General features: G+C 44.0%; 1 protein-coding gene across 1 annotated transcript in view; it reads right to left on the reverse strand.

Annotated features, from left to right (window-relative positions):
- The window catches only part of brinp1 (bone morphogenetic protein/retinoic acid inducible neural-specific 1), an 85,708-nt gene that overhangs the window by 37,568 nt on the left and 21,603 nt on the right, over positions 1-26,537 (reverse strand). Inside the window, exons 2-3 of the mRNA XM_086135712.1 lie at positions 24,032-24,299; positions 4,508-4,698 (exon numbers count right to left, since the gene is read on the reverse strand). Coding sequence (XP_085991838.1) covers positions 4,508-4,698; positions 24,032-24,249 — 409 coding nt within the window. The 5' untranslated portion in view covers positions 24,250-24,299. The remainder of the gene's footprint in view (positions 1-4,507; positions 4,699-24,031; positions 24,300-26,537) is intronic.

Raw genomic sequence — 26,537 nt, forward strand, 5'->3', positions numbered from 1 at the left:
AAATAAGCTAACACTTCATCGTTTGATTATGCTCACGAATAAAAGTCACTGCACCTTCAATTTCGTCTTGGCGAGCGTGATGACAGAAATGTTTCAACTAACATTTCAAATTCACCCCACAAGGCCAGCTGCAGGGACGGCTCTGGGATTTTTTTCTCTACCCAAGATAAAAGGGGGGGGGGGGGGTGTTACCTGATACAAAGATGTGGGTGGGGGGGGGGGTTGAAAAAAATAGTTGATAAATATATTTCAGAATATCTGGCTGAATTTACCCGAAAAGGAAAAAGGCCGCACACCAACGACATCTCCACCACGGGTGTGAAATGTGAATGCACTGAGCCGTAACCCGTCCAAATATTTACCCGCCGTGCGGCAATCGCTGGTGATTTGCATGTCATACATTTGTTTGTTGACACATTCTCAAAAGGTTTGCGCTTTGCTCATTCTATAAAACATCCTGTTTATCCACATCTCATTCTGACGAGCGCGAGGAGTAAACAGGCAAACAGCCCCGCCGCAATCCCACGGGCTCACGTGACCTCCCTCTTTCCAAGATTGCGGTTCAACAAAAAGGCAAATGCACACGCCCGCGGCCGGATTGGAGAGTGTCACACACGCTCACATCCACGGCGCCCTCGAATGCTTTATTTGCCCGCGAGCGATAAATGTGAATTGGTCACTTAACTTGCGGTGACCGAGACGAGCAGTCTGGTGCCCGGTTGGAGTACAAAATCTCCTTGCCCCCCTCGAGGTCCTGCTGAGTTACTGAAATGGGGTGCGCACAGACTGTTAATTGAGCCAAATTTGAGTTTTTTCTCCCCTCTCGTGAACAAAGTCTGTCTTTTAGATGTCTCTAAAAGATGTACCGTTTGCCGTCCTCCCTTTTTTGGGCATACAGACCGTAGGCCCTCGGGGCCCGGTGTAAAAACTGGCGCGCCATCGTTTTCGTTCCGGGGCAAGTCTACTTTATTGTGTTTGAGAATTTGTCTATCTGAAAAAGTGTACTAGACTTTAGACTAGGTGAAACCAGGTCTAAGTTGTGGTGCAGGTGGTGTGACGTGAGCTTGGCGGATTTGATCCAAGCAGAGGCACACAGATTCTACGTAATGCTGATATGTGGGGTGGATGTTGGGATATGTATAAAGTCTTAATATAATCAGGGAAAAGTTACATGTCATTTTTTTGTCAGTGTTGTTATGATGAGACGATTGAGTCGTTTTTTTTCCTCTTCAAATTTGAGGAAAAGATCATTCTCCCTGGTGCTCAACATTCATCCTAACACATTGAGGGGCACTGACGTTTACAGAGTTTAGAACGTGACATGAACATTTATCACAAAAAGAAAAACAAATTGGGTCGTACAAATCTAACACGAATGTCCAACCGCATCCGTGAGAATTTCAAGTTGACCGCCGAGAAACACCAAGACCTGAGAGCGGTGAGTGACTTGCCAAAAAGTCGCAGCGCGCGAACCGCTTTTGCCAGCTCCTCCTCACATCCCCACAAAATCAGTTCCACCGCGTTCCCGCAAAACAATCCCCCGCGACCCCAGCCGAGCCATTTCAAGAAACTATTTCTGCGAGTGTGCCACTGAGCACAGAGGACCGTCGCCAACGAAAGCACCTCGGATCCAATCATAGGTTGCGCGTTTACGAGAGGGAAGTGGAATGAGCTCTCGCTTTCACTCTCTTTCCCCTCAGCCGAAATCTATATTGTGCTGCTTGTTCACGCTAAAGGAGTAATCTACTTGACAACCCGCTCATTCTGTTCAACAGGTTCGGCGCTCTGAATCAATCACTTGCATTTAAGTTCCACTGGGCGACTTGTCAGATAAATGCCCCCCCCCCCCCCCTCTTCCCTCGCTGACCCCCTTTTTATTCCTAGCAGCCCTTATGAGGGAGAAAATGCTGCCGTTCCAGTTGTGCGCCTTTTGCCTTACCGTCACTTCCTGGAACATTTTGTACAGCGTCAAAGAGAAACCATAGTGAGTAGACGGCATAATGACTGATATATGAGAGCTCTATAATGACTTCAGCGTAGATGGTGGCTACTTATTCTGGCGAGATGGGGGCATCCATTAGTCAGGATGCGCTCATTGTGTACAATATTCCTCGCACGGTACATCGCGTTGCGTCTCTCTTCAAAGTGGAGTTAGAAACAAATGCAGAGGAGCGTCAAGGCGACGACATTGTGCAACAACCACACATCAGAACACATCAGGGACTGTTTACGTGCTCGGGTGGGTACTGCTGTTTCAGTTAGCAACAGAATTTTAAGTGGCCTCAGCTCTTACTGTCCACGTGAGAACCGTTTGATTGCTGAGAGGAAAACGAGAGGAGTCAAAGCTACACGACAAGCGATCTTAGGTAAAAGTGAAATCAAATGGACCGGCGCTGCTGTTTTGGCTAGGCAAACAAAACGAAAGGATGAACGAGTAGCTGCGGGAATATGACGTGGAAGCACAGCACATTGTGGAGCGACCACATTTCAGCATCTCTTTGAAGGTTTATCCACGCTCAAGGCGCGGTCTCCACAAATCGCAAAACATCATCTTGATAACTGACAGCATGGCGTCACGCTTCAATTCATCTGCAAGAATGTTGATGTGATTCAGCGCTACTGTTTTTTTTTCTTTCTAGCAACGGCCATAGCAATGAGCTATTTCGATCGATGAGTAGGTGGATGGCAGACCCGGCGACTAATTGGGTCATCGCGTCTACGAAACTATGGAAACGATTTGATGAAATACGGTGCATCTGAAACAGCTTTAGCGCAATAGCCGACCCGCCCTCCGCAGTAAATTTGATAGCGCTGGCAGACCCTCGCATTTATATACCGGCCCAGTTGTGCAGTAAATCCCCCGCCATCCAAAAAGCTCTGTGTGGTGTGGAGCACAGGAAAAGAGCGCCGTAAAATACACCGCGAGCTTCTGTTCTCCGCCGCTAAGGGTGTACAACCAGAGTGAAGTGTGGAACATTTACGTTGCGCCGCTTTCATAGTTTTGAAATGTTGAAATTCTTACCGGTTTCACCCCTCTAAGGAGCGGCCGTCAAAGGCCACCGTCGTCTCTCTTTCAGTGGCAACAGTAAAGCATTCGCACCCGATTGAACCTTCGCTTCGGGTCAGATCAAGTCCAAACGTACCAATAAAGTAGAAACACTCAGTAATTCATGAGTTTTTGACCAACTGTCATTCAGCCGATACAGCGAGGACAGACTTTCAAATTGAATTTGTTCCCTGACCAAACTGGTGAATTAATTCTCCCTACTGAATTCATCTTTTCCAGCCCTTTGTGACCTGATTTTAATAAAGAGAGGCACAGTGTGAAAACAAAACAAAGCCTAATGTAGCTTTTTGCGAGTGTACTCATTTTGTATTTGTGTGTCGGATTGATTTATCGACAGCTCAAAGTGCATCTGCCGCTATGGTTCTTTTTTTTTTTCACCAGAGTTTCACCATTTTGGTTCTAAACAAAAGCAAAAAAAAAAAAAAAAAATTGTCACTCGAAGAAGTTGGAGTAGTCATTTTAGAACTTTGTATTCATCGTTTGCTATGGTGTCGTCTATCGATTTCTATTTGCTTATATTGAGCTTTATTTCATTGCCAATTCATGCTAATGAGAATCTGTTCCCAATGGCCTTACCTTGAGAAAAGTTCAATAAAAAAAAATGAAAAGGAGCCGCCTCACTGTGAGAAAACAACCCATGCTGTCCGGCGGTCTGTGCACTTCAGACTCATATTTTTTTTCGACTTGCAGCTCGAGCACAATAATCATAAAAAAAAAAAACCAAAAGCGAAATAGTTCGAGGTCAAAATTTAGCAGGTAAAAGGTAAAGTGTGGTGGCAAATATATCTTACGTAGCAATGGAACAAAATGTAAATGTCACATTTTGTACAGAAAAGGGATAATGGTGTATCATCTCTGCATGGGGGTGGTGAGAAAAAGACAGCAAAGTGCCATTTGACGGATGGAAACGATCATTAAGTAAATATGCCGCATATGCGCCCAAGAATGTCAATCGATACAACCGTTCTTCTCTTTCCATTTGGTTCGACTCAAATGGGCCGACCACTAATGGCACTCTTTACACTTGACCAGTGAAATTTAAGTTGCCCGTGAAAATTCACTTCTTCCCTACCCCGGTGTATAATAATGACTCTTGAGAGCATAAAAGTGTAGGTGCCCGCGCGGAGAATTAGCCTCTTCTTCTTGATTACTAGCCTGCTGAGCACCTTTATTGTCCTCTCTAACATTGTTCTTTAATGGCCAATCCCAAGAGTGAGATTGTAACAAGTGTATCGACCTGCGACTTGGGACAAAATGGCCGCAAGGTTAAAAGACAATGGACGGAAAAAGAAAGCAAACGTTGGAATGAATCGGAATGTTGTTGTTGTTGTTTTTTTTCCAAGCCTGATATCGTATGGCCAAAATGTAGCGTCGCTTAGCTCACAAGATTGCATTTCCTTAAATGATGAATAACATGAAATATGCGTGACGCCGTCTTACCTCCCAGCGTGGCCGAGATGAGAATGTGGGTGCCATATTTTTTGATGATGGTGTGGATGAACTGCTGCGTGGTCGGTCTGCGGCCCAGCAGGCGGACGCTGCGCTGGAACTCGGGCATGAGCGGCACGGGGTTCCGGATCAGGTCCCGCCTCTCGATCGCTGTATTCCTCACCTTCCAACGTGCAAATTCCCTGCGACACAACAAAAACCGACGGCATCAGCAAATAACACCAGACGTGACTTCCGATGGTTTTGGCCTTGGTCCACAGATGTTGACTTGTTAGTCAACTTGAGTAGAGTAGTGCTAAAATAGAGTTGAGTTGAGTTGAGTTGAGAAAGTCAGACTGATCGTGGCCTGAAGCCAATCGGAATGATTTTTTTGTCAGCAAATAGAAGATGACGGTTCCCCATTTAAAAAGAAAGAAGAGAAAAAAATCCAAAAGTAGACGATTCTGCAAACGGTGAACAGCGACTTTGCAGACTTTCACCGAATGAATTCCAAACAACCAGCTTTGAAAACCTTGAACCCTTGGCGCTCGCGTAGTTCAAATAGTCAAAGAATTCCAAACATTTGAGGTTCAGAATCCGTTCGCAAAAGGTCAAAGCAGTGCATCAGCCATTTTCATTTCTTCTCGGCTAAGTTTAAAATGTTCCACTTTTGCCATCACTCTTTGCTGAACTTTCCCTTAAGCTGACAACAATCATATTTGACAGCAGCGAAAAACATACAAATGTATCTGGCATATTGAGCTTACAAAATATTTGCGTGGGAGCTTTGGCAGCGTTTACTCATGAGAGCGCCGAGACGCGCGTCAAAGAAACAAGAGATAGAGAAATCTCCGTTACGCCGTGGCAGAGCACCTATAAGCCCGAGGATAAAGGTGCCAGGTTTTCTACAGCTGTCTGCCATGTTGAAGCGCTAAAGCAGACGCACTGTCATTGAGTCAATAGCTCGCGTCTGCCATATTCGGGAACTAAAACATCTCAGCATGATTAGGCATTCAGGTAAGAAGCCGCCATTGGATGGAGCATTATCTGGCTGCAGAATGTGCAAAATGACACACACCGCCGGCATTTCTCATTCCCGCAGGAGGACACAAAAGGGAGCGGTGCTCGAATTTTTAGGATGGTGTATTTTGTGTCATCCCCCCCAAATTGGACAGCGTTCTTAATCACCAATGAATCGATTACAATGCCCAATTCCGACGACAAACTTGAACTTGTTCTTGAAATGAATGACAACCAAACACTACTTATTGCCTTTTGAAATATATAAAACACAAACATCACATGCAACTCATTATTTCCTTCTACTTACATATGCCGCTCAGTGTGTGTGCTTTTTGTGCGGGAACAAGACGTGACTAATTAAATACACGGCAGCGCTCGCCATTAGCATACCGAAAAAGGACTGGAGAGATTCAAAGAAAAAAAAGGCATGCTGTGACCAGCATAATGTGAAAAGACGTACGGGAATACATAAAACAAAGGCAAAAGGAAACAAGAATAATTTAAAAAAAAAGGGGGGGGGCCAAATTCACAAAGCATGAACCGCTGCTGCTGATCACGCCTTCAATTGAGTTTGATTTGCAGCCGCGCTTTTCTCCGTTCTTAACGTCCTACTCACAAAGGAGATTGCCCTCATGACATACAAATGCAAACACGCCCACAAAAGCTTGGCAGCAGATTGCAAATTTGCCCTGATTTCCCCAGCTTGTGGAAAAGTATAAACGTTGGCTTCGCACCAAGAGCACGCGTGGCAGAAGAAAGACAATCAGGAAGTAAAAGTTGACATATTTCCAAACACAAGCGAGCTTGGTTTTCCTGACTGAGGAAGAGCGAACGGCACTTTCAGGAAACTGTGATGAGTCGCCACCAAAATTCACATGCACGTCTCGACTCGTGACCACACATAAATCTCGGGAAAATATCAAAACAATTGTCTCAATTTTTTGGGGAGTGGCGAAGCCTTTTCCGTGTTCCGCTCACTGCCGCCATGATCAGGCCTCCGCAGAGGTGCGGCGAGTTTACACCGGCTTTATGAGGACGTTATTTGCTTCACTTAAACCGTGCATGGCTATTAGCGCTGCTGCGAATTAGATGTTGTTTATCAACGAGGCTCATTTGCATGGAGGTGGGCAGTTTTCCACCAAATATGCATATTCATTTAAATATGCGGAAATCACACCAGCGCATTGAGACACAATCTGCTGTAAAGCACAGTTCGTGAAGTTCCCCATATGCCCGTGTTTTGCAAATTAGATGCCATCCGTGCCACGCAAAAGTCACGCAATCCTTGAGTCAATTTGGTCCTAAGTGTCTTCTACAAAAGATTTCTGACATTATCCGATCCAAACAGTCACTCTACCTTATCGTATTGTCAGGGCCTGTGCAGTTTCGGGCAGGGCCACCACAACGTGTTTCATGGTGGTCCCATGAGGCCGCTACTCCAAAAGGCTTAATGCCGGACCCTGAGGTACTCCCTCAAACTCAACCATTTACATAGCAAAAATGGAAGAGTCAATATTTCCAAACTATGTTAAATTTAGATGACCACGTCCATACATCACGAACTTAACTTTACTGTTCAGGAATGGCCAACACAGTGGGTGTATAAATATAAATATATAGTTTGTTTCGCCATGTCTTTGTGCATGTAGACTTCACTGCCGTCTGATTCTTTTCCAGTGAATCCCACTGGCTGCCAGTTGTTATATAAAACCTTAAACGGCGGCCATATGCGCCGCGGCCCCTGTGCCCCAGATTAAGCATGCCAGCAGATGGAATGGGGAGACATGATTCAGTGCTTTACCTCACAGCTCCAAGACCACTTTAATGACCTATCGTCGCACGTAAAAAGGAAACGAATGGCACGGCCGGCTGCATGGGAGGGAGGAAATTGGAACATAGGTGATTATTACTTTGCGGGGTTCCTGAAACTAACAGGGGTTTACGTTGCATTGGTGGGCGACAGAGAATTTACAGGATGACATGGGTAAATAAATGATTGAATTCAATGGTACAATGCTCATATCTCACTGGTAATCTTTTTGTCTGGGAATTTCATGGGAATGCCTCTTGCGCTTTGCTCTCAGGACGTCTCGCAAAAACAAGAATAAGATCAGAGCCTGCTTACTATGTGCTTCTGTTCTGGCCTCCGAAAACAGGTGACAGGCAGTATTTATGTATATTGTAGTCATGCGCAGGCGTTTACCTCACTTCACTCGTTTCAAAACGTCGATGGCATGCCAAAGAAAAGGAACGGGTGAGTGCTCGAAGTCACAAAAAAAGAGGAAACTGATTAGGTAGGAAGTTTTGGGCATGAAATATTAATGCGGCGTCTCGCGTCTTTGAGCTACGTCTGTGCTCGTTAGTGACGCGCGAGTCAAGATCTCACGAATGTGTACTTACAATTAGCCAAATACGATCACGACTAAAAAGATTGAATGGAAAAACGTACATTTGGGTCTGCATTATAAATGGGCAATTTTTTTTAGAGCGCCTATGGATGAAAACATTTTATAGCGGATCTCAAAAAGAATTTTCTGAATCATTGTTTGAATTCCAACGTTTTTAGGCACCGTCATGCTGTCATAGCAGAGGTTAGCGTGGATGTATAGCAAGTTCTCACAGCTGATGTTGTTCTTGTTAAGAATGGAGCAGTCGTGCCTCTCCTTGTGGCGAGTCCTGTTAGCTTAGCCAGCGACGTTCGGATGCTTCAAATAATGTTAGCATTTTGGATCATGAGCGAACGGCAGTAAACAAGTGTCGGCTCTCTCTTGCATTCGTCTATTGCATTGTGTCCGTTTGCAGAGGCGCTGATAATCCGTGTACTTACGTCAATACGCCCCAAAAAAATCGGAATATGTACTCTGATATCTTTACTACCGCACAATCGAAATCATTCTTTATCCTTGAATCAATTATCATGCTTGTATTAATTTTTTTTCGAAACAGCTTTGTGAACACCACCCAGATCTCGACGTGTGTATTCGTACTTGCACAGCACCGAGAATTTTATTTTGTGGGATACTTTGTTCATGCGCAGCTTCTTTTAACTCATCCTTTTTTCTCTTTTTTTTTTAAATGCAGACTGTGACACCGTCGGCTTTTGTGACGACATCTTGTCGGCTTCAAATAAAAGTCGGTAGAGTTCTGATAACCCTCATAAGGTTTATAGCGGTATGTCACATTTTTGTTTGCTCCCCCCCCCGCCCCCCATCATAAACGTTTGTTGTTTTCCTCGAGTAAAAACGTTGTTGATCCAGTGCTCAGTCTAATGAAGCCCAGGTTGGAACTGTCCAAAATAAGCACTTTGATATTTTTATTACAGCGAGTAAACAGGAAGATTTTTTTTTTTTAATACCCTTCCCCTCAAAGGCTCTTGACTCGTTTTCTGATGTCTGCTTTTGGGCCTCCAGAAACATGTTGTCTTTGAGTCCTGCTGAGCCATTTTCCCTTTTTAATTGGTTGGAGATTTTCTTGCAGTGAAATTGTTCAAATGTTTGTCACACTCAAGTTTGGAATTGATGTTGATTTCTTCACGAGTGGTTTCTGCTGTTTTGGGATGAGGGACATGTTTTTGTAGTTTTCACAAATGAATCAGATGACCTGCATCGACCTGACTGCAACTGCCGACCAACTGCTGTCGCATGAAATTGTTATTTCTCATGAAAGCACAGTTGCAGTACAATGTAAATGTCAATTTTTATGTATTGCCGACTTTGTTAACGTTGATGGCTGTCAAGTAAAAAAAAAAATTAAAAAAAATTGACTTTTGACATCCTTTTGGATTGATATTTTTCTTTTTATTCTTAGTTTGCGCTCAACCCATACGAATATCATTTTGGTATCGTTAGAGATAGACACAAATATCTGGTCTAAGTTTTTGTTACAATTTCAACAAAAAGAATAATTAAATCTACCGCAACCCTAAAATGTTGCCACGCCCCACAATGGAAAACAATCCGCAAAAATGACTTTACTATATGTGAAAGGACAAATACGTTTTGCATACAGTGATTTGCATTATTTCTTTATAATAAAGTATGCTTTCACTTATTTCTGTATTGGACTACCGTATATTTAGTTTCAACAGCACACGGCTACCAATAGAATCAAATCAGTTCCTTCTGGGGCTGCAACGAATGAATTGCATTTCCATTCACTTCAGTGGGCCACGCCGAATCAGCCTCTTCTTGCGCTTTACCCAAAATAATATTTCAATTCAGTAAAGAGGAAAAGAAAAAAATAAAACACATTGACTCAGCGCGCTCTCTTAATTGTGCCTTTGCATGAAAAACAGAAAAAAAGCTACAGTGGGCAAGCTAGTCCTACTACGACGTTACCTGGGACTTGTACTTTCGGGGGGGGGGGGGGCACAGACAAAAGAAGAAAAGCCGCATATATTTGTTTTGCATGACACACATGGAGGACAAAATGCGGAATTCACTTAAGCGAAGCTTAATGAAACGTAAGCCCTAATGGAGTCGGCCGCGTGTTGTATGGGTATCGCGCCAGCGTGGTGAAAAACGACGACGCTTCCTGTCGCAAATGACAGCGTCGGGTTTCATGCTTTTGATGAGGGATGAACCTTTCATTTGAAGCCATTTGTTCCACTACCTATTTGTTCAGGATGACTTGACTAATACTTCAAAATGCCGCGAGAGGCGGACACAAGAACGACAAAGTCGGCTCGGGCTGTCGTCTCGCGTGCAGAAAGAAAGAAAAAAAAAAGTGGACTGCCACATTGACAAAACGCTTCTGTGGGGAGAAAAGGGACTTTCGACATGCCAAGGAGCATTAAGTACAGTATGCATGTCAGATTTGCGTGACTACGGCAGAGATAATTAGCGACGATCAACAGTCTCATCACTTGTCAGACTATTTTTACATGAAAAGGTTTTAACGGCACATCTGATAAGTGCGACTGCTGAAAGATGGCGACGTCCATTTAAAATGTCCTAATAATGCAAAAGAATGTTTCTTTTTTGCTTGTTCTTTTGCTTTATGTAGCTTTTTGTTTTTTGACGACTGTCTGGAAACAATAGTCCAAATTTCTTTTTTGTTTTGCTTTTTCTTTTACTTTTTTTGTGACCCTCCAAAAGATGACACCATCAACTAACCCACCGCCTCACTCTGCACATTTTTCTTTGCTCACTTTTTCTTGTGACACTGAAACGGGAAGATGCTGTTAAATACGTGGGTGGCAACCGAGCTCTGAGTGCCTATTCTTTGCCCCCACCCCAACCCCCTCAACACTTTTTGGGAAAAATAAAAGATGACACTAAATTTCTGCTTGCCTCTTGGCTTTCTATGTCTCTTCTTTTTGCGACACTTGATCTAGATGACGCAGGCTAACCCTTCACATTTTTCTCTTTTTTGGAGGGTGGGGGGGGGGTGTTCTGTCGCTTTTTGTGACACTTGAAACAAAAGATGCCATTGACTCGATGAGTGCACAAATTGTGCTCTTTCTGTGTCTTTTTTCGGTGCCACTTGATACAAAAGATCATGCCAACTTGTGGCCATCGAACTGTGGATGTTTTGCTTTGACTTTCTGTGTGTGATTTTTTTTGTGTGTGTGGGCCACAGAGAATCTAAAAGAGGCTGCTAACTCACTGACTGTTTAACGCTGCACATATTTTTTTTTTCCTTTGGCTTTTTTCATTACCCAGTGTCCAAATGACAATGCTGATTAGTTTGCTATTTTAACATGCTTAAGCTTTTTCTTTGTCTTTCTGAGTCTTTGTGTGTGTGTGTGTGTGTGTGTGTGTGTGTGTGTGTGTGTGTGTGTGTGTGTGTGTGTGTGCAACACTTATTCCAAAAGTCGCTAAGTTGATTTATTTTGGCTTTATGTGCTTTTTTCACATTTAATTAAGAAAAAAAACGTGTCCTCACTCTCAATCTCACAAGATACATTTTCTTTGTCTTTCTGTTCTGTTCAGTTTCTTGGTCTTTCTGAGGTGATTGGCACACCGCAAGATCCAAGACAAGGCCACGGAAAATCCTCCTGGACCACCCCACCACATCCTGCCCACCACCTCTTGCACCTCCTCCCTTCAAAGCAAGCGCTACCGAACCACGCGCACCAAAAGCAGCACACATTCAAACAGCTTCTTCCCTCTCGCCATTCGCTCCCTTAACAGTCGCTCAAACCTCTTTTTGGCTCTTTGCATTTTTTTTTTTTTTTTTACACACCTCCGTGGAACGCTATGGTATGACTGCCTTGATCGTTGTAGCTCCAGCTCTCGACATAGTTGGACAATTGCTGTTGATCAATATTCCACAGCACCAGACACTTTTAAAGCGCTCAAGGACTTTTGGTATAATTGCACACCTAAAGTGGTCCTACAATTACTGCTACTGGTCACTTGGAAGGAAAAAAAAAAAAGTCATGCCTTTGTTGATCGCAGTTGCTTGTTATTGCAATATTACAGTAGCCTGTACTACCGGAGACAAATTTCTTGTGTTGTTTTTACATACACGGCCAATAAAAATGATTCTGATGTTCTGATGTGATTGGATATTTTTATTAATATTTTTTTCGGCTCTCCAAAGGCAATTAGGATAAATTTGTCTGATGGCCTGGTGGCGCCTCCATTGGTACATTTTGTATGTTTTTTGATCAGTGGGTGAAGGACAACAGCAAGAGACTTGCAGGCTTGATCAACAACAAAGCAGAGAGCCGGGGTATTATTTTTATTATTTTTTTTAAGCCACCCGACTTTTCAATGGAGCAAACTGATTGGAACGGGAAATTCTGAACTTAAAGTGAATAGCGTGGAAGATTTGTTAGCACGACCATAACGTGCAAGAACTGCATCAAACCACCAGACTGTTGCACTTTTCATTTGCAATGCTCTTTAACTGTAGCCTCTTTCGGTTCTTCTTTGTTTCTGGGCGTCTCTCCCTTCGATCTCTTCTACATGAGGTAAAAATGAATGCTCAATTAGCTGAACGGTCCGCTAATCAAAGATCTTCCACTTTCCCCCCGCTGATGCAGTCCTTCGTTGTGTTGGCGGGATGTTTTGGGTCATTGTCTTGTTGCGCGATGAAGCTTCTCGCAATTAAGTTTCGATGCAATTCTCTGTAAATTGCCAAACAAAATGGTTTTGTGGACTTCAAAATGCATTCGGCCGCGACCATCACGAGTTACATCCCGCGAGCGCTGTCCAAAAGCGGCCATGCAAACCGAGCGATGACATTATCTCCGCCGCGCTTCGTCGAAGAGCTTGCGTGTTTCGGATCATCAGCAGCTCCTTTCTTTCTTCAGACTTTTGCCTTTTTGTCCCTTTGGCCGAGGTTAATCTTGGTCTCAAAGTCCATAAAATGTTTTCTTTTCTTTCCAAAACTATTGTGGCTCATCTATGTGGCTCATTTGCACTTTTTTTTTTTTGCTGATGAGTGGCTTGCAGCTTGTGGTATGGCACACGCATTTCTTCTCTCAAGGTCTTTATTGATGAAATAACTCATGATGGTATAGAAGCAGTCAATATGTTTACTCATTTGAAAAGTGTGGGGCGGGGGGGGGGCCTCCAAATTGCCACTGCACAGCGCAGATGTTTTGAACACCTGCTTCCAGTTCACGATTAGAGCTCCGCATGAGAGGCGTCACTTTGATTGGCCATGGCTGATGTTGGTTATGATCACTCCCACAGTGACACAGACTTCCCTTTGTAGCGCCACTGGCCTGCGTTTGGCTGTGAAGTGAGCAACGGTGGTTGTAAAGCACCTCCGGTGCAGACACACGCCGCGGACCGCACATGATTTCCATGATTCAACAGAGCCCTCTGTCACACTGCCCCCAGGATGATCAAAAATGAAGCATTTAAATGGTAATATTGGCCTTTTGAGATCGTATCGGTAACATGCCCAGTAAAAAGCATGCTGCAATCTGATTTCTTCATTGGCACGCTGCGTGTGGTATTTTTTATCAATTTTAATTCATAACAACATCGATATAAAGTTAATCCTATGATCTTGTTTTGAACTTTACTCTACATTTTTTATATAAATTGTTATTCCCTTTGTTAAAAAAATAAATAATCTTGCTCTGAGTGCGCAGAACTAACATTGTTTTTTGTTTTGTTTTGGGGTTGTTTTTTTGTTCCACAGATTTTAATTGCAGCCTTCGCAGTGGTTGATTGCACATCTGACTCATTTTCATACAGTGGCTGTGGAGCTGATCCAGTCACAGAGTCAAATGTTGCAAAGAAGTCAAGCGCCTCCCAGCCGAGCAGATGTTTTCGTAATCTGCATTATACATCTCTTTTGTCTCACTAAATTACAGCGGATGAAGCAAGCCAACATCTGGCGCTCTTTTTTTCTTTTGAACATCGCGTTATTATACTTTATATTGCAATTTTCTGTGTTAACGTTCCCTGGAGGGCAGTAATAACAGAGACTCCTTCGGAATAGACGGCCGTAATCGTCGACCCCTCGAACTCTAGTTCCTGCCAAGGTATTATGTGGTAGAAACGGTGGGTGGGGGGTGTGGAGGGCGGGGGGGGGGGGGGGGCATTTTTTCATGTTAATAAGGAGGCAAAGTCCAGCCATAAATCACACAGACAGAGACGCAATTGAAATGCCTTTGTGAAATCCCCCCCGTGAAATTCATCTGGCCAGAAGTGTTCCAAATATTATAGAATGCATCTTAATCACACGCTACAGTGCGCAAGGGGGTGGGCGGGGGAACAATAGGAAGACACAAACAGAGCGAGAGAGGTCAGGTATTATTTCGCTTGACCTGAGCTGTTTGCTTGGGCTTGATTTATATATTTTTACTTCGGCGCTGTCATTCTGCCCCCCCCCCCCAAAAAAAGGCAGCCATAGAGTTTTTATTCATGTATTTTCATCGTAGAGGTGTTACAAGCGAAGCAAGTGCCGGCATCAGTAAACATTGCAGCAGGCAATCGGAGTGACAGGCAATATCGCGCGTGGCCTTACATCTGTCTACATTGTGTCTCATTACCTAAAGGTCAAAGAAGCAATGCTGCAAGAGTTTATGCGGGGGGGGGGGGGGGGGGGTTGTATTGAAACGTGTATAGAATAATTTATGATCATAATTGTGGAAGGGTTTCAGACATACCTGCACAATTGAGCAAGCAAGTCATTTTCTTTTTATTTTTTTTATTATTATTATTTTTTTAAATCTAGGTCATTATCACCCCTGCATCGAGTTTATTGACCCCTGACTTGCTTGCTCACCTCAGTTATGATCCGGAGCCGCTTCCGTGCCATGACTGGACGAAACTATCTGCGACATTATGTCAAATCTTCCTGTAGACTTGGGCCCCCTGTCTCCTTATCTTAAGTCAACAGTCTCAAACTTGGGCCTTAAACTGGACAGTGATTTCAAACTCGATCGGCAAATTGGTGCCGTTGTTAAATCCAGCTTCTTTCACCTTAGACAGCTGGCCAAAATAAAACCTCTCCTCTCACATGAACACTTTGAGATGGTAATTCATGCCTTTGTCACATCCCGGCTCGATTACTGCAATGCCCTTTACTTTGGAGTCAGCCAGTCCTCCATTAAGCGCCTTCAGCTGGTCCAGAATGCCGCCGCTCGCCTCTTGACTGGTACTCGTAAGAGGGAGCACATAACTCCTACTCTGGCATCCCTTCACTGGCTCCCCATTCATTTTAGAGTTATTTTCAAGATCCTCTTATTTGTTTTCAAATCTCTGAATAATCTCGCGCCACCTTACCTCTCTGAGCTCATCCGCCCCTACACACCTGCCCGGCGCCTCAGGTCTGTGGACCAGACTTTATTAGAAGTACCAAGAACTAAACTGAGGCTCAGAGGGGATCGAGCCTTTTCTGTTGCTGGTCCCTCTCTCTGGAATGACCTCCCACTAAACATTCGGCAAGCCTCCTCGCTGCCCATCTTCAAAACCCTCCTCAAAACTCACTTGTATTCTTTGGCATTCGACTCAGCATGACTTAGATTTGTTCTTGGTTTTACTGTTTGGTGCTTTCTACCGCCTTTATTACCGATTTGTCTTACTGTTTATTGTGCATGTTAAATTGCTCCATGTACAGCACTTTGTATGCAGCGATGGCTGTTTGAAAGTGCTCTATAAATACTGTTGACTTGACTTGACTTGACTTGAAATCTAAAAGGTAAGCAGAGCTGAAATGAGATTTGTTGGCAGCACAGATCGGCACATATTTGTTGACGCCGCGTTGTCGACGAGGCGGATTAAACAATGACAGCATTTTCTCCTCCTTTTAAATCTACCCCAAACCACGTATGTTTTGTGTCGATGTAGGATTTCCCATAATGGTTGCCGTGCACTCGAATAATACATATACATAGCATGCTCGTACTGTCATCAAGAACACGCGGTCGGTGTAAATGTACAAGATCACGACTGCTTCGCAGCTTTCACGTTTGAAAATGAGATCCATGTCGTGTCTTGCTCGAGCCACTTAGCAGGTCTCTGTTGTGCGAGCCCCCGGAGAACAGAACAAATGGCCGCGAGATAACAGGCTGCGTGTTCTCTTTGGCTTGATAAAAATCTCTTTTTATATGCAACATATACTTTCTTGAGAGAATTTAAAAAAAAAAAAATCTCATTTAAATTATTCAGTTGCGTTGCTTTTCTTTTCTCAAAGTTAGAGGCTCCCTAGAAATGCATCTTTGGCCAGTTTGACCCGAATATGGTTTGATGAGGCACAGCAGGTCGACAAAATTTTTTGTCTGCGCTTCCAACACACACACGCAATAAATTGCTAACATCGTCTGCCTTCATGAATATAAATGGCCCCGACGTCAGAACATTAAAAACACATTTTGGGGTCTCAAAGTCACTGTAGAGAGGATGCTGGATACACATTAAGCCCTTCTCTGCCATTCTGGAATACATTTAAGCGCTACTGTTGGCCAAACATTTATAATTCCAATGCATTTGTTTTTTTTGTACGTGAGCATTATTCTGTGTTCAAAAATTCAAGTTGGTCTCCCGACGTACATTGAAATTAAGGCTGAAGTTGGCCACAATAAGCAAATCTCATTTCACGGATTCACAAATAAAACCGCGTGAACCTTTCCAACAAGGCAAGAAATATATCCAAATGTTATCAAATTGAATGAACAAAATGTTACTTTTGAATTGTTTGCATACAAGCGGGTGGGCCTCTGGCATGCCTGCCCACCCATTAGGTGCGAAATTAAGCAACCAAGTAAATATGTGCGGATATTCTGTGCGCGAGCCGTTGACTATTTCTTCTCATTTCTTTTCAAGTTTTGAAAAGCACAAGACCTACAGTACCAATCCCTCACTTACAAACTTACAAATATTGAGCATTTTTGGGCTCCACCTTTTTTTTTTTTTTTTTACGTAACCACCAGCCAGTTTGCCTCGTTTCTGGTTTTCTGCGACGTACGCCAACAGGAAAAAAAAAATAATCATAATAATAAAAGTTCATACTCCGAACCTCCCACAGAACATCTGAGTCGCTTGTACTCTCGACAAAACAACGAAAATGTCGGACATTGTTATGCTGGCTTCTTTATGTTGGGAATACAGAGTGCAGCATGTTGCCTCGTGCTGTAAACACAGCGTTCACTTTCAAGTGCGATCAAGCTGAATGCGTTTACCAGCTGCCGCGCCGAGCTGAAGGATGCGCGGCCGGCTTTTTGTTCGCTGAGGTGAGAAAAGGAAAATGCAAGGATAACGAAGAACATGTTTAGCGGAAAATAAATGATATTCATGTCATATAATGGTGTGGCGCATGTTGTTGCTGTATTTTCTGGGAGGAGAGGGGGGAAGAGGAGTTATTTACATGGACCTACGACACCTAAGAATGGCAATTATGGATTGAGCCGATGGGGGGGAATGCCCGTAGTGTAACATGTACTTAAACGGCCTACGTGGCAAAGCCTTTCTTGTAGGACCGCCATTCGTTGTTTTCACTGTGCATATGATACACATCTACAATTTTCATGCATGGAAAATGCAGCTCAAGATTCTCCCCGCCTTGTAGCATTTCATGTACGGCCGCCGCATTATTATTCATGACTCTGAAGCAGTTGTGCTACTGAGTTGAGGTTGCTCGACCAAATACATATATATATATATATACAGTATAGGGTTAAAAAAGAATTGCTCCTCCAATAAAGTAATTGATTCACATAACTGCTCCTCCTTTAACACAAAACCTCCAACAGGCAGTTAACAAGCTCACAAGGCCATATATAGCATTTAAATATGGAAATGTAAACTGGGAATGACGGAATTCAATGGGCGACTTCCGTGGCTGCGGATTAAAGTGTCAGCGCCTGACACAAACTCCATTAACGTCAGGGCCAGCGTGACAGCTTTTTCAAAAATATTATTACGTGAACATTTCAGATGCTCTTTCACTATATTAGACAGATTAAGCGGCTAATGTGAGACAACGACGGCGGCGAGAAGCGACGTCTCCTCCTCTGAGTGCTCTGTTGCTCTTGTGGAGATTGCCAACGTCTCGTGGGAAGGTGGCAGCAACCCACGCGGTGAATTAGTCGCCGCTTAACCCCGGCACTTCCCTTCACGCCTCCCCCTGTTTCGTCGCTAATTGGCCGGCCCTCTTGCTTGCTGACGATTAGTCGGCCTCCAGCTGGGGCTTTTTGCCCACCAAAGCAAAGTGGCACAGATAGCGCAGCAGATAAGGACAAAAAAAAAAAAAGACATGTTGAGTTCATTCACAGAGGGGAGCACAAGAAATGCAGGACACAACGAAGGCGCAGCTATTGTCCGAAGCGCCTCGTGATCAAAAACAGAATTGTTTACAGTTACAATCCGCTTCACCGGGTCCCCCAAAACTACTTAAGAGAGTCCAAGTAACACCCCCCCACCAGCTGAGATGGACTCCTGCTCACCCGCAAGCCCACTGAGGAGAAGCAGTCTCGAAAATGGAATCTCTTTTTCATCATTTCTTGTGTTGATTGTGACTGGCTGACTGCGGTTCACCCTCTTCGCTGAAAGCAGCCATTATCTCTTCTAAAAATACTCCCGTTGTGTGCTTGTCCAAAAATGACTCAACTTGTTACACAAGACGGCAAATGTGATCTTCTAAACAAAGCCAGGACGAAATGACAGCTTTCATAAAATAATTTAAAAAATGTAAATAGAAAAAAAAAACCCTCAACAAAACAGTGTGAATGTTGTGTGGGTGAACCTCTCTTTCCTCACACTGTGCGTGACCTCACCGCCAGCTTTCATCTGTTTGATACTAAATACAGCAGACCTGCTTTCATGTGTCCATCAATTAGTGTACCACGCACACACACACACTTAACACCTTCCTGTCTCCTCCCCTAATGGCTTCCTTGGACACCCCCCGCCCCCTCCACCGCTCCCTTTTTGTGTTCCTCACTCCATTTTCATCCATCCTGACTTCCTGTCACCTCGCCCGCTTCTCTGTCGCTTTCTCTAGCCACGGCGACCACGGTAGTACACCTGCTGAATTAAACATGGCCGCCGCAAAATTGCAGACTCCATCAAATCAGCTTTCCAATTACGGATCGCTCATCCCAGCTAATGGGAGACGCCGAGTCGAGACAAATGGTGGACCTTGGTGGTAGTGAGCCATGAAAAAAAAAATACAAGCATAAAAAAGAGGAAATGTTCAAGTGCGTTTGATGGAAAAAGTTGAAAGTGAAGAACAAGGTTGAAAGTTTTCAAATGCAAATGACAAGTGCGGCTCATTCATTCAAGGCCCATCTGCAGACTGATTAGTCATAATTAACTACGCCGAGGACATTTTCTGTTAGCGCAATGCATAATGCGCTTGCATGACGGCATTTGTCACGACATATTGAATCAAGCACCCGGGAATAGGGAGGTACATTTCAAATACTGTACATGCAATGTGACAGGGGTATTCCTAAAGCTTAGGACTTCTTTGTGAGAGCCATTATCCACAATAGAGAAAACACGAAACAGTGGCCGGCCTACAGGAATCGCCCCATTGACTTCTTTTTTTTTTTTAGTCGCCAATAGTGTCGTGGTTATTTATTTAATGGTATCCAGTACGGTATTACCAGCTACTCTTAATGTTGTACACATCCACTCTGTTCAGAAAATATATGATCTATTTGTGTGCAGTTTAACATATACTCGTGTGTATATATAGTATTTATTATTCATGTACAGTACATTTGCCACATACGCGTCTGGATTTTTTTATTCTTTTTACATTTTATGTAAATATTGCACACTTTGTGGCTCAAAAATCATACAAGCGCGGAAACTCCCAGAAGAGGGCTATTTGTGTAGACTTGCGTCTTCGTGACACGTCTGCGGTGATAAAGTCGCACACAGCGACTCACCCGCGGCCAACAATGTGCAAATGAGCAGCTTAACACTTTGACCGACGATTTATGCTAATTGGTTACCACTGGCTTTGGGTTTTTGATTGTCACTATGATCCAGTAATTAAGTCTGCAGGACTGAGTTGCTTTAGGGGTATTTTTGAGTATCCTCGTCATCATCCTCATTATATAATTTTATACGATTGTTTGCAAAGCTGATGCCTTAGTACAGCATGTAGCCTAGAAAGCCTACTTCCTGTGTCACGCTACCGCCAATGTCCGGGTAAGGTGTGCGCCCTCGAGCAGGCAGCAAAGGAACTGTGTGTCTAATATGTGCGGCATCTAAACCAAAAACAGGAACGCTCAGCGGGCTGAATTTTACAGTACTTTACCTAGTATTGACTTTTGATGAATAGTTCTGTGATTTGTCTCTCCCTACGGCAAGCTCCCGACACCGCATGCGTACCGATGCTCGATTCTGTTAGCAGCTCAATCGCAACAGCCCGTTTTGCTCAGACCGGCATCACTCATTCTCTCGCTTGTGCTCCATTACGGACGACCAATGTGTTTCATATGATGCTCTTTGTTTGTTCCATCTCAGGTTCTCGTATGCTCCACGCCAAAATCCAATATAAATGCAAATCCGCCGGCCATTAATGCATTCTGAAGGCCTCAATTTGGCATTGTACTGTAATCAAAGACGCGAGGTGGAGGATGTTATTCAGACATGGAAAATATTTATGAAAACGCACACTTCTGATTGATTGCTCTTTTTGAAACGTCTCCCGTCCAATCTGCTAAATATGCCGGCGGCGTAATGACCTGCGGAGAAGCATAAAAGATATCAGGTATCCAATAAAGCAACCAATCTTTCACTTTATTTAAAGGCACACTGTTTCCAACGATGCCGTAAAGAAGGAGGAATTTATTCTACTCGGAGGAAAAAGCTCATTTAAGATGGAAAACTGGGCCAATGCATATTTTACCGCACCACTTTCAGACACTTGCAAATCCCTCCTTATCGTATTTATCTTCGCTACGCCAAATTATGGAATGAAAATTGCTTGCACATAAGCAACTATAGTCTTGTTCAAAGTTATTCTATCCCGTGATTTTGATTGGCATTTTCATGCTCTGTAATGAGCTTCATGCTACATATCCGTCGTGGGTCTGCTGCTTGTCACAAGTCATGGGAAATTTATGGGAATAGGCCAATTAGCCTGAATATTAGTTTCTAACGTTGCAGTGATAATTGCTTTTATTATTAGAGTTTTAGCAGTCCTGTAAACCCACACTATTTTGTAAAACCTCTATCCTGGCAAAGATTTACAAATTTTTGGGGTCCCGGATCAGACGGAAAGCCCTGAAGCACACACAAGAAACCGTGTGAAACCGCGCGCCAACCCCTGCTTTTCACCAGATGTGCTCAGCATCTTCAAGATGACGGTAAACAGCATTAATGATGACTTGAAGTCGGCATCATTTCTTTTGGAGACTCTTAAGTGCAAGGGGAGAGAGTAATTGCTGCCTTGTGGATTCTCGCGCCCCGCCTTCCCATGCTCGCTGACCTTTTGAGAGAACGAGGCAAGAAGCTGGCACCTCCTCAAGCCGTGTTTATCTACGGAATTAGGCGCCGTGCCCATGTTATGAGAGATGGGCCAGATTTGTTTGTCGCTGATCAGGTTGGCATTGTCCGTGCACTGTTCCTCGAGGCTAATCGCGTGTGATATGAGGCGGCAAGGGGAAAAATGAAAGAAAATAAGAGTGTCCCACTGCAAATCTGATTCGACCAATTTCCACCTCTAAATCGCAGAGGCCGACGGAGTCTCCGAGGAAATTTACAAAGCTGTTCAGTGCTCATTGGTGCTTAGAGGAGAAGCGCATTAGGGGTGAGCGTTGTGGTTGAGGCTTCATTCCGACAAAACACTCCAGCAGCTGATGTCGCTCCTTTGCTTCCACATGGCTGCTTGAAGATGCGCTGATCTGCTACTCCAACACACAACCGGCGCCCACTAGTCAATTTGTGCCGGTGGGTTGGCCGGCTTAGAGTGCTCACTGCAATTTGTCTCCACGGTGGCTGTGCGCTTGCTCACGGCAGTCACACGGCGCAACGGGGTGCGAGACGCATCCTATATCTTGTCTTGCCCACATTAGCTAATTGGGTGAGGGGGATTACCTAATGCGAGTGAGTCAGCCCGATAGCCCCATAGACTGCTGGGCCAATGGCAAGTCCGGCTCGATTTACCGGAATGACCGGGGGGCGGAGCCTAAGCATTCTGATTGGTGAGGCTTGCCGTTGGTTATCTCGCTTGCAAGTGGATGTGTAAGAGCAGACTGGAACGTGTGCTCAAGCCAGCTGCTTGCTTCTATTTCCGCTAGCTAACAAACAACTGAAAAATGAAAACCAACATGGCGTTCCAAATTTATTCGCGGTTATAAAATAATATAGTCCCTTCTTATTCCGTGAACCAGCAATGGCATCCTCGTATGCACAAGGATAAATAAACAAATCGTTTATTTTATTTATTTTTTTGAGCAGTCACATCCTGGACGGAGGTTGGCACTCTGCGACGGCATCTCATAGCTTTCAAAGCCAATTACGAAGCATGTCACGTTTTCTAGTTTGATCGATAAGTCTTCTACTCCTTTTGCCGCTCAAGATTAAACAATACGTTGCTTTGACAGATGAGAAAATCCAACCCGTTTTCATTTCATTGACTTGTGAACAGGGAAGTCATACCTTGCGCTGATGGCTGAATTTAAAACTACAAATGGTTTGTCGGGAGGAGAAGCCGACACCACGGCGTAGCAACTTCCCCCAGAGTCTGCCTCCGTGCAAACACATTCTGTGTTTTAATAAACCCATGCAGCACTCTGCACCCTGTCTGTCGAACGTCGGCTCACAAGTCTCGCCTCTGAGAATCCCATCCCGGGCGAAACAATCCCCGCTCAAGTTGAGAAACATATTATGCAAATGTATTGTTTACCGTCACATGTGACAATAGCAGGGGTACAAAAACCCAAAGGGGAGCAAGCAGGCAGGCGCTGTGGCGACTCTCCAAGAGAGGAGCGAAATACAACAAACCCGGGAGGGGAACAGTCATAAGCAACGTGAGATGATTGAGTTGCATTGTATCCTGTGACTCAGGTTTTTCTGCAGTTCTGAGTTGGAGGATGCGAGGAAAATCGCAAGATGAATCAAGTAGAAAATCCTCGATGAAGGTCAGCGAGGCCTCGCATATTCAGGGATTTGCAATTTGAAATATTCCCTGATTATTATTTTTTTTAAACAATTATCTGGTTCTAGCATTAAAAACTCACCTATTTGCTGTTTATGTTTACAGGCCAAAGCAATAGAAGTTTTGTTTTACGGCAATTGTTGTGGGACCTTGGTGGCACGGAACAATGTTAAGTGAGTTGAAGCACTTCATTCACACAACGTTATGCTTTGCCAACATCTTGCGGCATGTCGAGACAATTCAAAACCTATAAGAGGGGGCATCGATTTTCATGGGCGTTGCATGTTTCTCTCTGTGCTTGTGTGGGTTTTCTCCGGGTACTCCGGTTTTATCCCACATTCTCAAAACATGCATTGCAGGTTAATAGAACACTCTAAATTGTCCATAGGTGTGAGTGTGAGCGCATTAGTGCGAACGCTTATCTCTGATCATTGTTCCAACATGGCTATGAAAGCATTTGTCGTTTCTTTCACAAGGGCTGGTCGGCTCTGGAGGTCAGCGCGACCGTTTGGCAATTACAAAGTTATGCTTCCTGCGACACAGTCCAAGTGTCCTTGTGCAAGACTTGGAAGCCTGAAGAGCTCCTGACGAGCTGCTTTGCACCTTGCCATCATCACCAGCATGTGGATGTGGGTGTGAGTGGGTTGCGTAAGAGGCTATGCAATGAAATGCGACGAGGAGCTTTTGGACTTAAGGGCTATAAAACTACAGCTATAAATGCCCTCTATTTATGGAGGGTGTTTCGGTGCGGTAAAGTCGAGCGACTTGCCAAATTGTGATTCTGCTCATCAAAAAAAATACTAATAATAAAATAAGGGGTTTTTTTTTGTTTCGCATTCAAAGTAAGCAAGCAACAGCCTCATCAATATCTAATGAGGAGTGACAACACGCGACAATAAAAAATGCATCGTTGGTAGGTTAAAAATGTACATGCAGCTTTTTGCGAGTGCCATCCGAAAATAGTGCGCGGCGTCAGCGAACACTCACCTATAAATTTTATATCTGGTCGTGAATCCTTGGCGGAATCTATCCACAAAGGACAGATAACTGCGTGAGTGGTGGAACGGTCCGCGGTCGGAGATGAGCCAGTCATACTGCTTGGCAACATGTTGCTCAGTGGCCAATGGGTCCTGGCGGGAAGACTGAACTGTTATATGGTCCCATATAAACAGGAAGCAGATGACCTCAATAAACCTCCAGTTCATGCTTTTTTTTCAGCCGCTCTCTGTTCATTCTCGCTCCATTATGTGGAGACCTGATGGGAGAGAAAAGAATAAAGGAAAGAAGGGGAGGGAGTGTGAAGAGAAAGACAGTCATTAGATGACAATTTCAGCCATATACTCGATGAGGTTAATTGCCCAAGGGGCTCTAAGAAAAATAAGAACGCTTCCACGCTCGGGTCCTTCGGTTCAGACATTGCTCTGATCCATCTCGGGGCGTACCGTCAATGGCGTTTCAATCACTACTGACGGGTTGTGTGGAAAAATATGAAATGTTCACCGAGCAGCAAGGAAACTGCTCAAGACAGCCTCCAGGACTCTATGATTGCTCTCAACATGCCAACAACTCATCATACCAAACATTAGCATGCATTCTATAAATTATTAAGGACAAAATTGTCAGGCCTGTCCTCAACTCACAAAAAAAAAAAAAAAAAAAATCTATGAGAACAACATGAACAAAATCTTGCTCCTCGGAACATTAAAATACGACACATTCTCATTCTGCGGACTTTTGCTTTCATATTCTGTCGCAAGTTAAATTAAGATGCTTAGTTAACGATAAAAGAAATTACTGAAAAAAATATTGGAATTGCGTTGAAAGAGCCGTGCCCCTTGGCCGCGGGAGGGGGGGGAGATGGCCGACGGAGCGCTATCGAGTGTGACTGTGTGAAATCTTTCCTATTTCACGCTTTATTAGACAATAACATTGTAAAAGAGCAGACTAAATGTAATGGGCCCACTAAATAGATGATGGACAACTCGATACCTAACGTTAAATATCACTGGCGCACTTAAAACGAGCTCGCGCATCACTCTTGAGATGACTCGTACTGCTGTTTAAAAATGCGTAACTTCCCTTACCCTCACAAGTGGATTAAAAAAAAAAACACCGATGCTAGCAATACTAGCAATATTCTTCGTGAGGAGTAAAATGGTTGTAAAGCCCATTCTTGGATTTATTGTACACCATGAAGTAATTCAGGTTCTTCACATACGATACTACTCCTACCGCGCCGCAAAAGAAGATAAAATTGCATTTTGTAGTGACCGATATTGGCTTTTCTTGAGATTTCTTTTCAGATGAAATAAATATAAAGGCCTCCAGTATTCTGTGGAGTCAATTCTAGTTCATTGACCAAGATCGTATTGAAGAAATACAAGATGTCAAATATGAGTTCCAAGACTGGTATCACCCTAGATATCTCCAACTAAAAGCAATCGCCCAGGGGATAAAACTGTGATCTCAGCTCTGTGAACCTTTTGAAAAAAAAATGAGTGGTGTAAATAACGATGAGACCAATGAGATGAGACTTGCTCAAGAGAGAGAGAGATCACCGGTAACGAGTCAGACTGCGAAGCCTTCCGTGGCGTAATCCGACATCGCCAAACCAAAGTGGCAATGCAGTCAAAGTCCTCACATTCTTCCATTTGAGGGGCATCGTTCTCTACGAGTTCAGCTTTCCATGATCAACCGACGCGTCTTTGGAAATCCTGCTGCGTTTGCTCCGTTCAGTGCGCGGAAAGATGCGAAAGTTGTGTAAAGACAACGCGTCGCCTCCTCACCATGACGACGCATCTGCTCACAACCCACTGAGCACCTGGCAGAGACGTGCTGGCGCAACCTCCCTCCTCACCCGATGTTTTTTTTCTTTCGTTGACACAGCATTGGGACGATGTTCATGCATACCGATCAGACCGGTTTCGATGGTTTGCACAACGACGATGCATTCTGTAAGTGATGACGGATTTGCAAGCCGTACCGTGGTCCACCCGCGGGCTTTGAAATTTTTGATACCTAGCGCGTCATTTCTCTCTCGAATCCTCAAACCCTCCTGCTGTGAGTACATTTACATTCATTTGGTCACAGGATGAGAATAAATCCTCCATCTTATTTCCACAGACACGATTCCGTCGGCACATTAAGATCTTTATGCCACCCGCCGCCATGAAATGGTGTTCATCCCATGCCGCGTTTTCTGCAGATAGTTGTACAGCGTGACTCCTTAAACCTTGCTTTACTGGCAGGTAAAACGGACGCCGATTTAGTTAACAGAGCCACTAATATCAAAAGATTTGGAGCTAGCGAGCCTGTGAGACAAGATTTGTTTGTATTTTTAAGATTAAAACCAAATGGGAAATAAGGTGGCGGGCGGGGGGACAACAAACTCGTTTATCGCAAGGGACACGTTCCAAGATCGCTGCAATGGGTGAATATCTGTGATAAATAGAGAACACATTTATTTCATATAGTTTTACACACACAGTAAGAA

Source organism: Hippocampus guttulatus, chromosome 17, assembly GCF_054856545.1.
Source record: "Hippocampus guttulatus isolate MCC_2025c chromosome 17, RoL_Hgut_1.0, whole genome shotgun sequence".
In the NCBI taxonomy this organism is placed as follows: Eukaryota; Metazoa; Chordata; class Actinopteri; order Syngnathiformes; family Syngnathidae; genus Hippocampus; species Hippocampus guttulatus.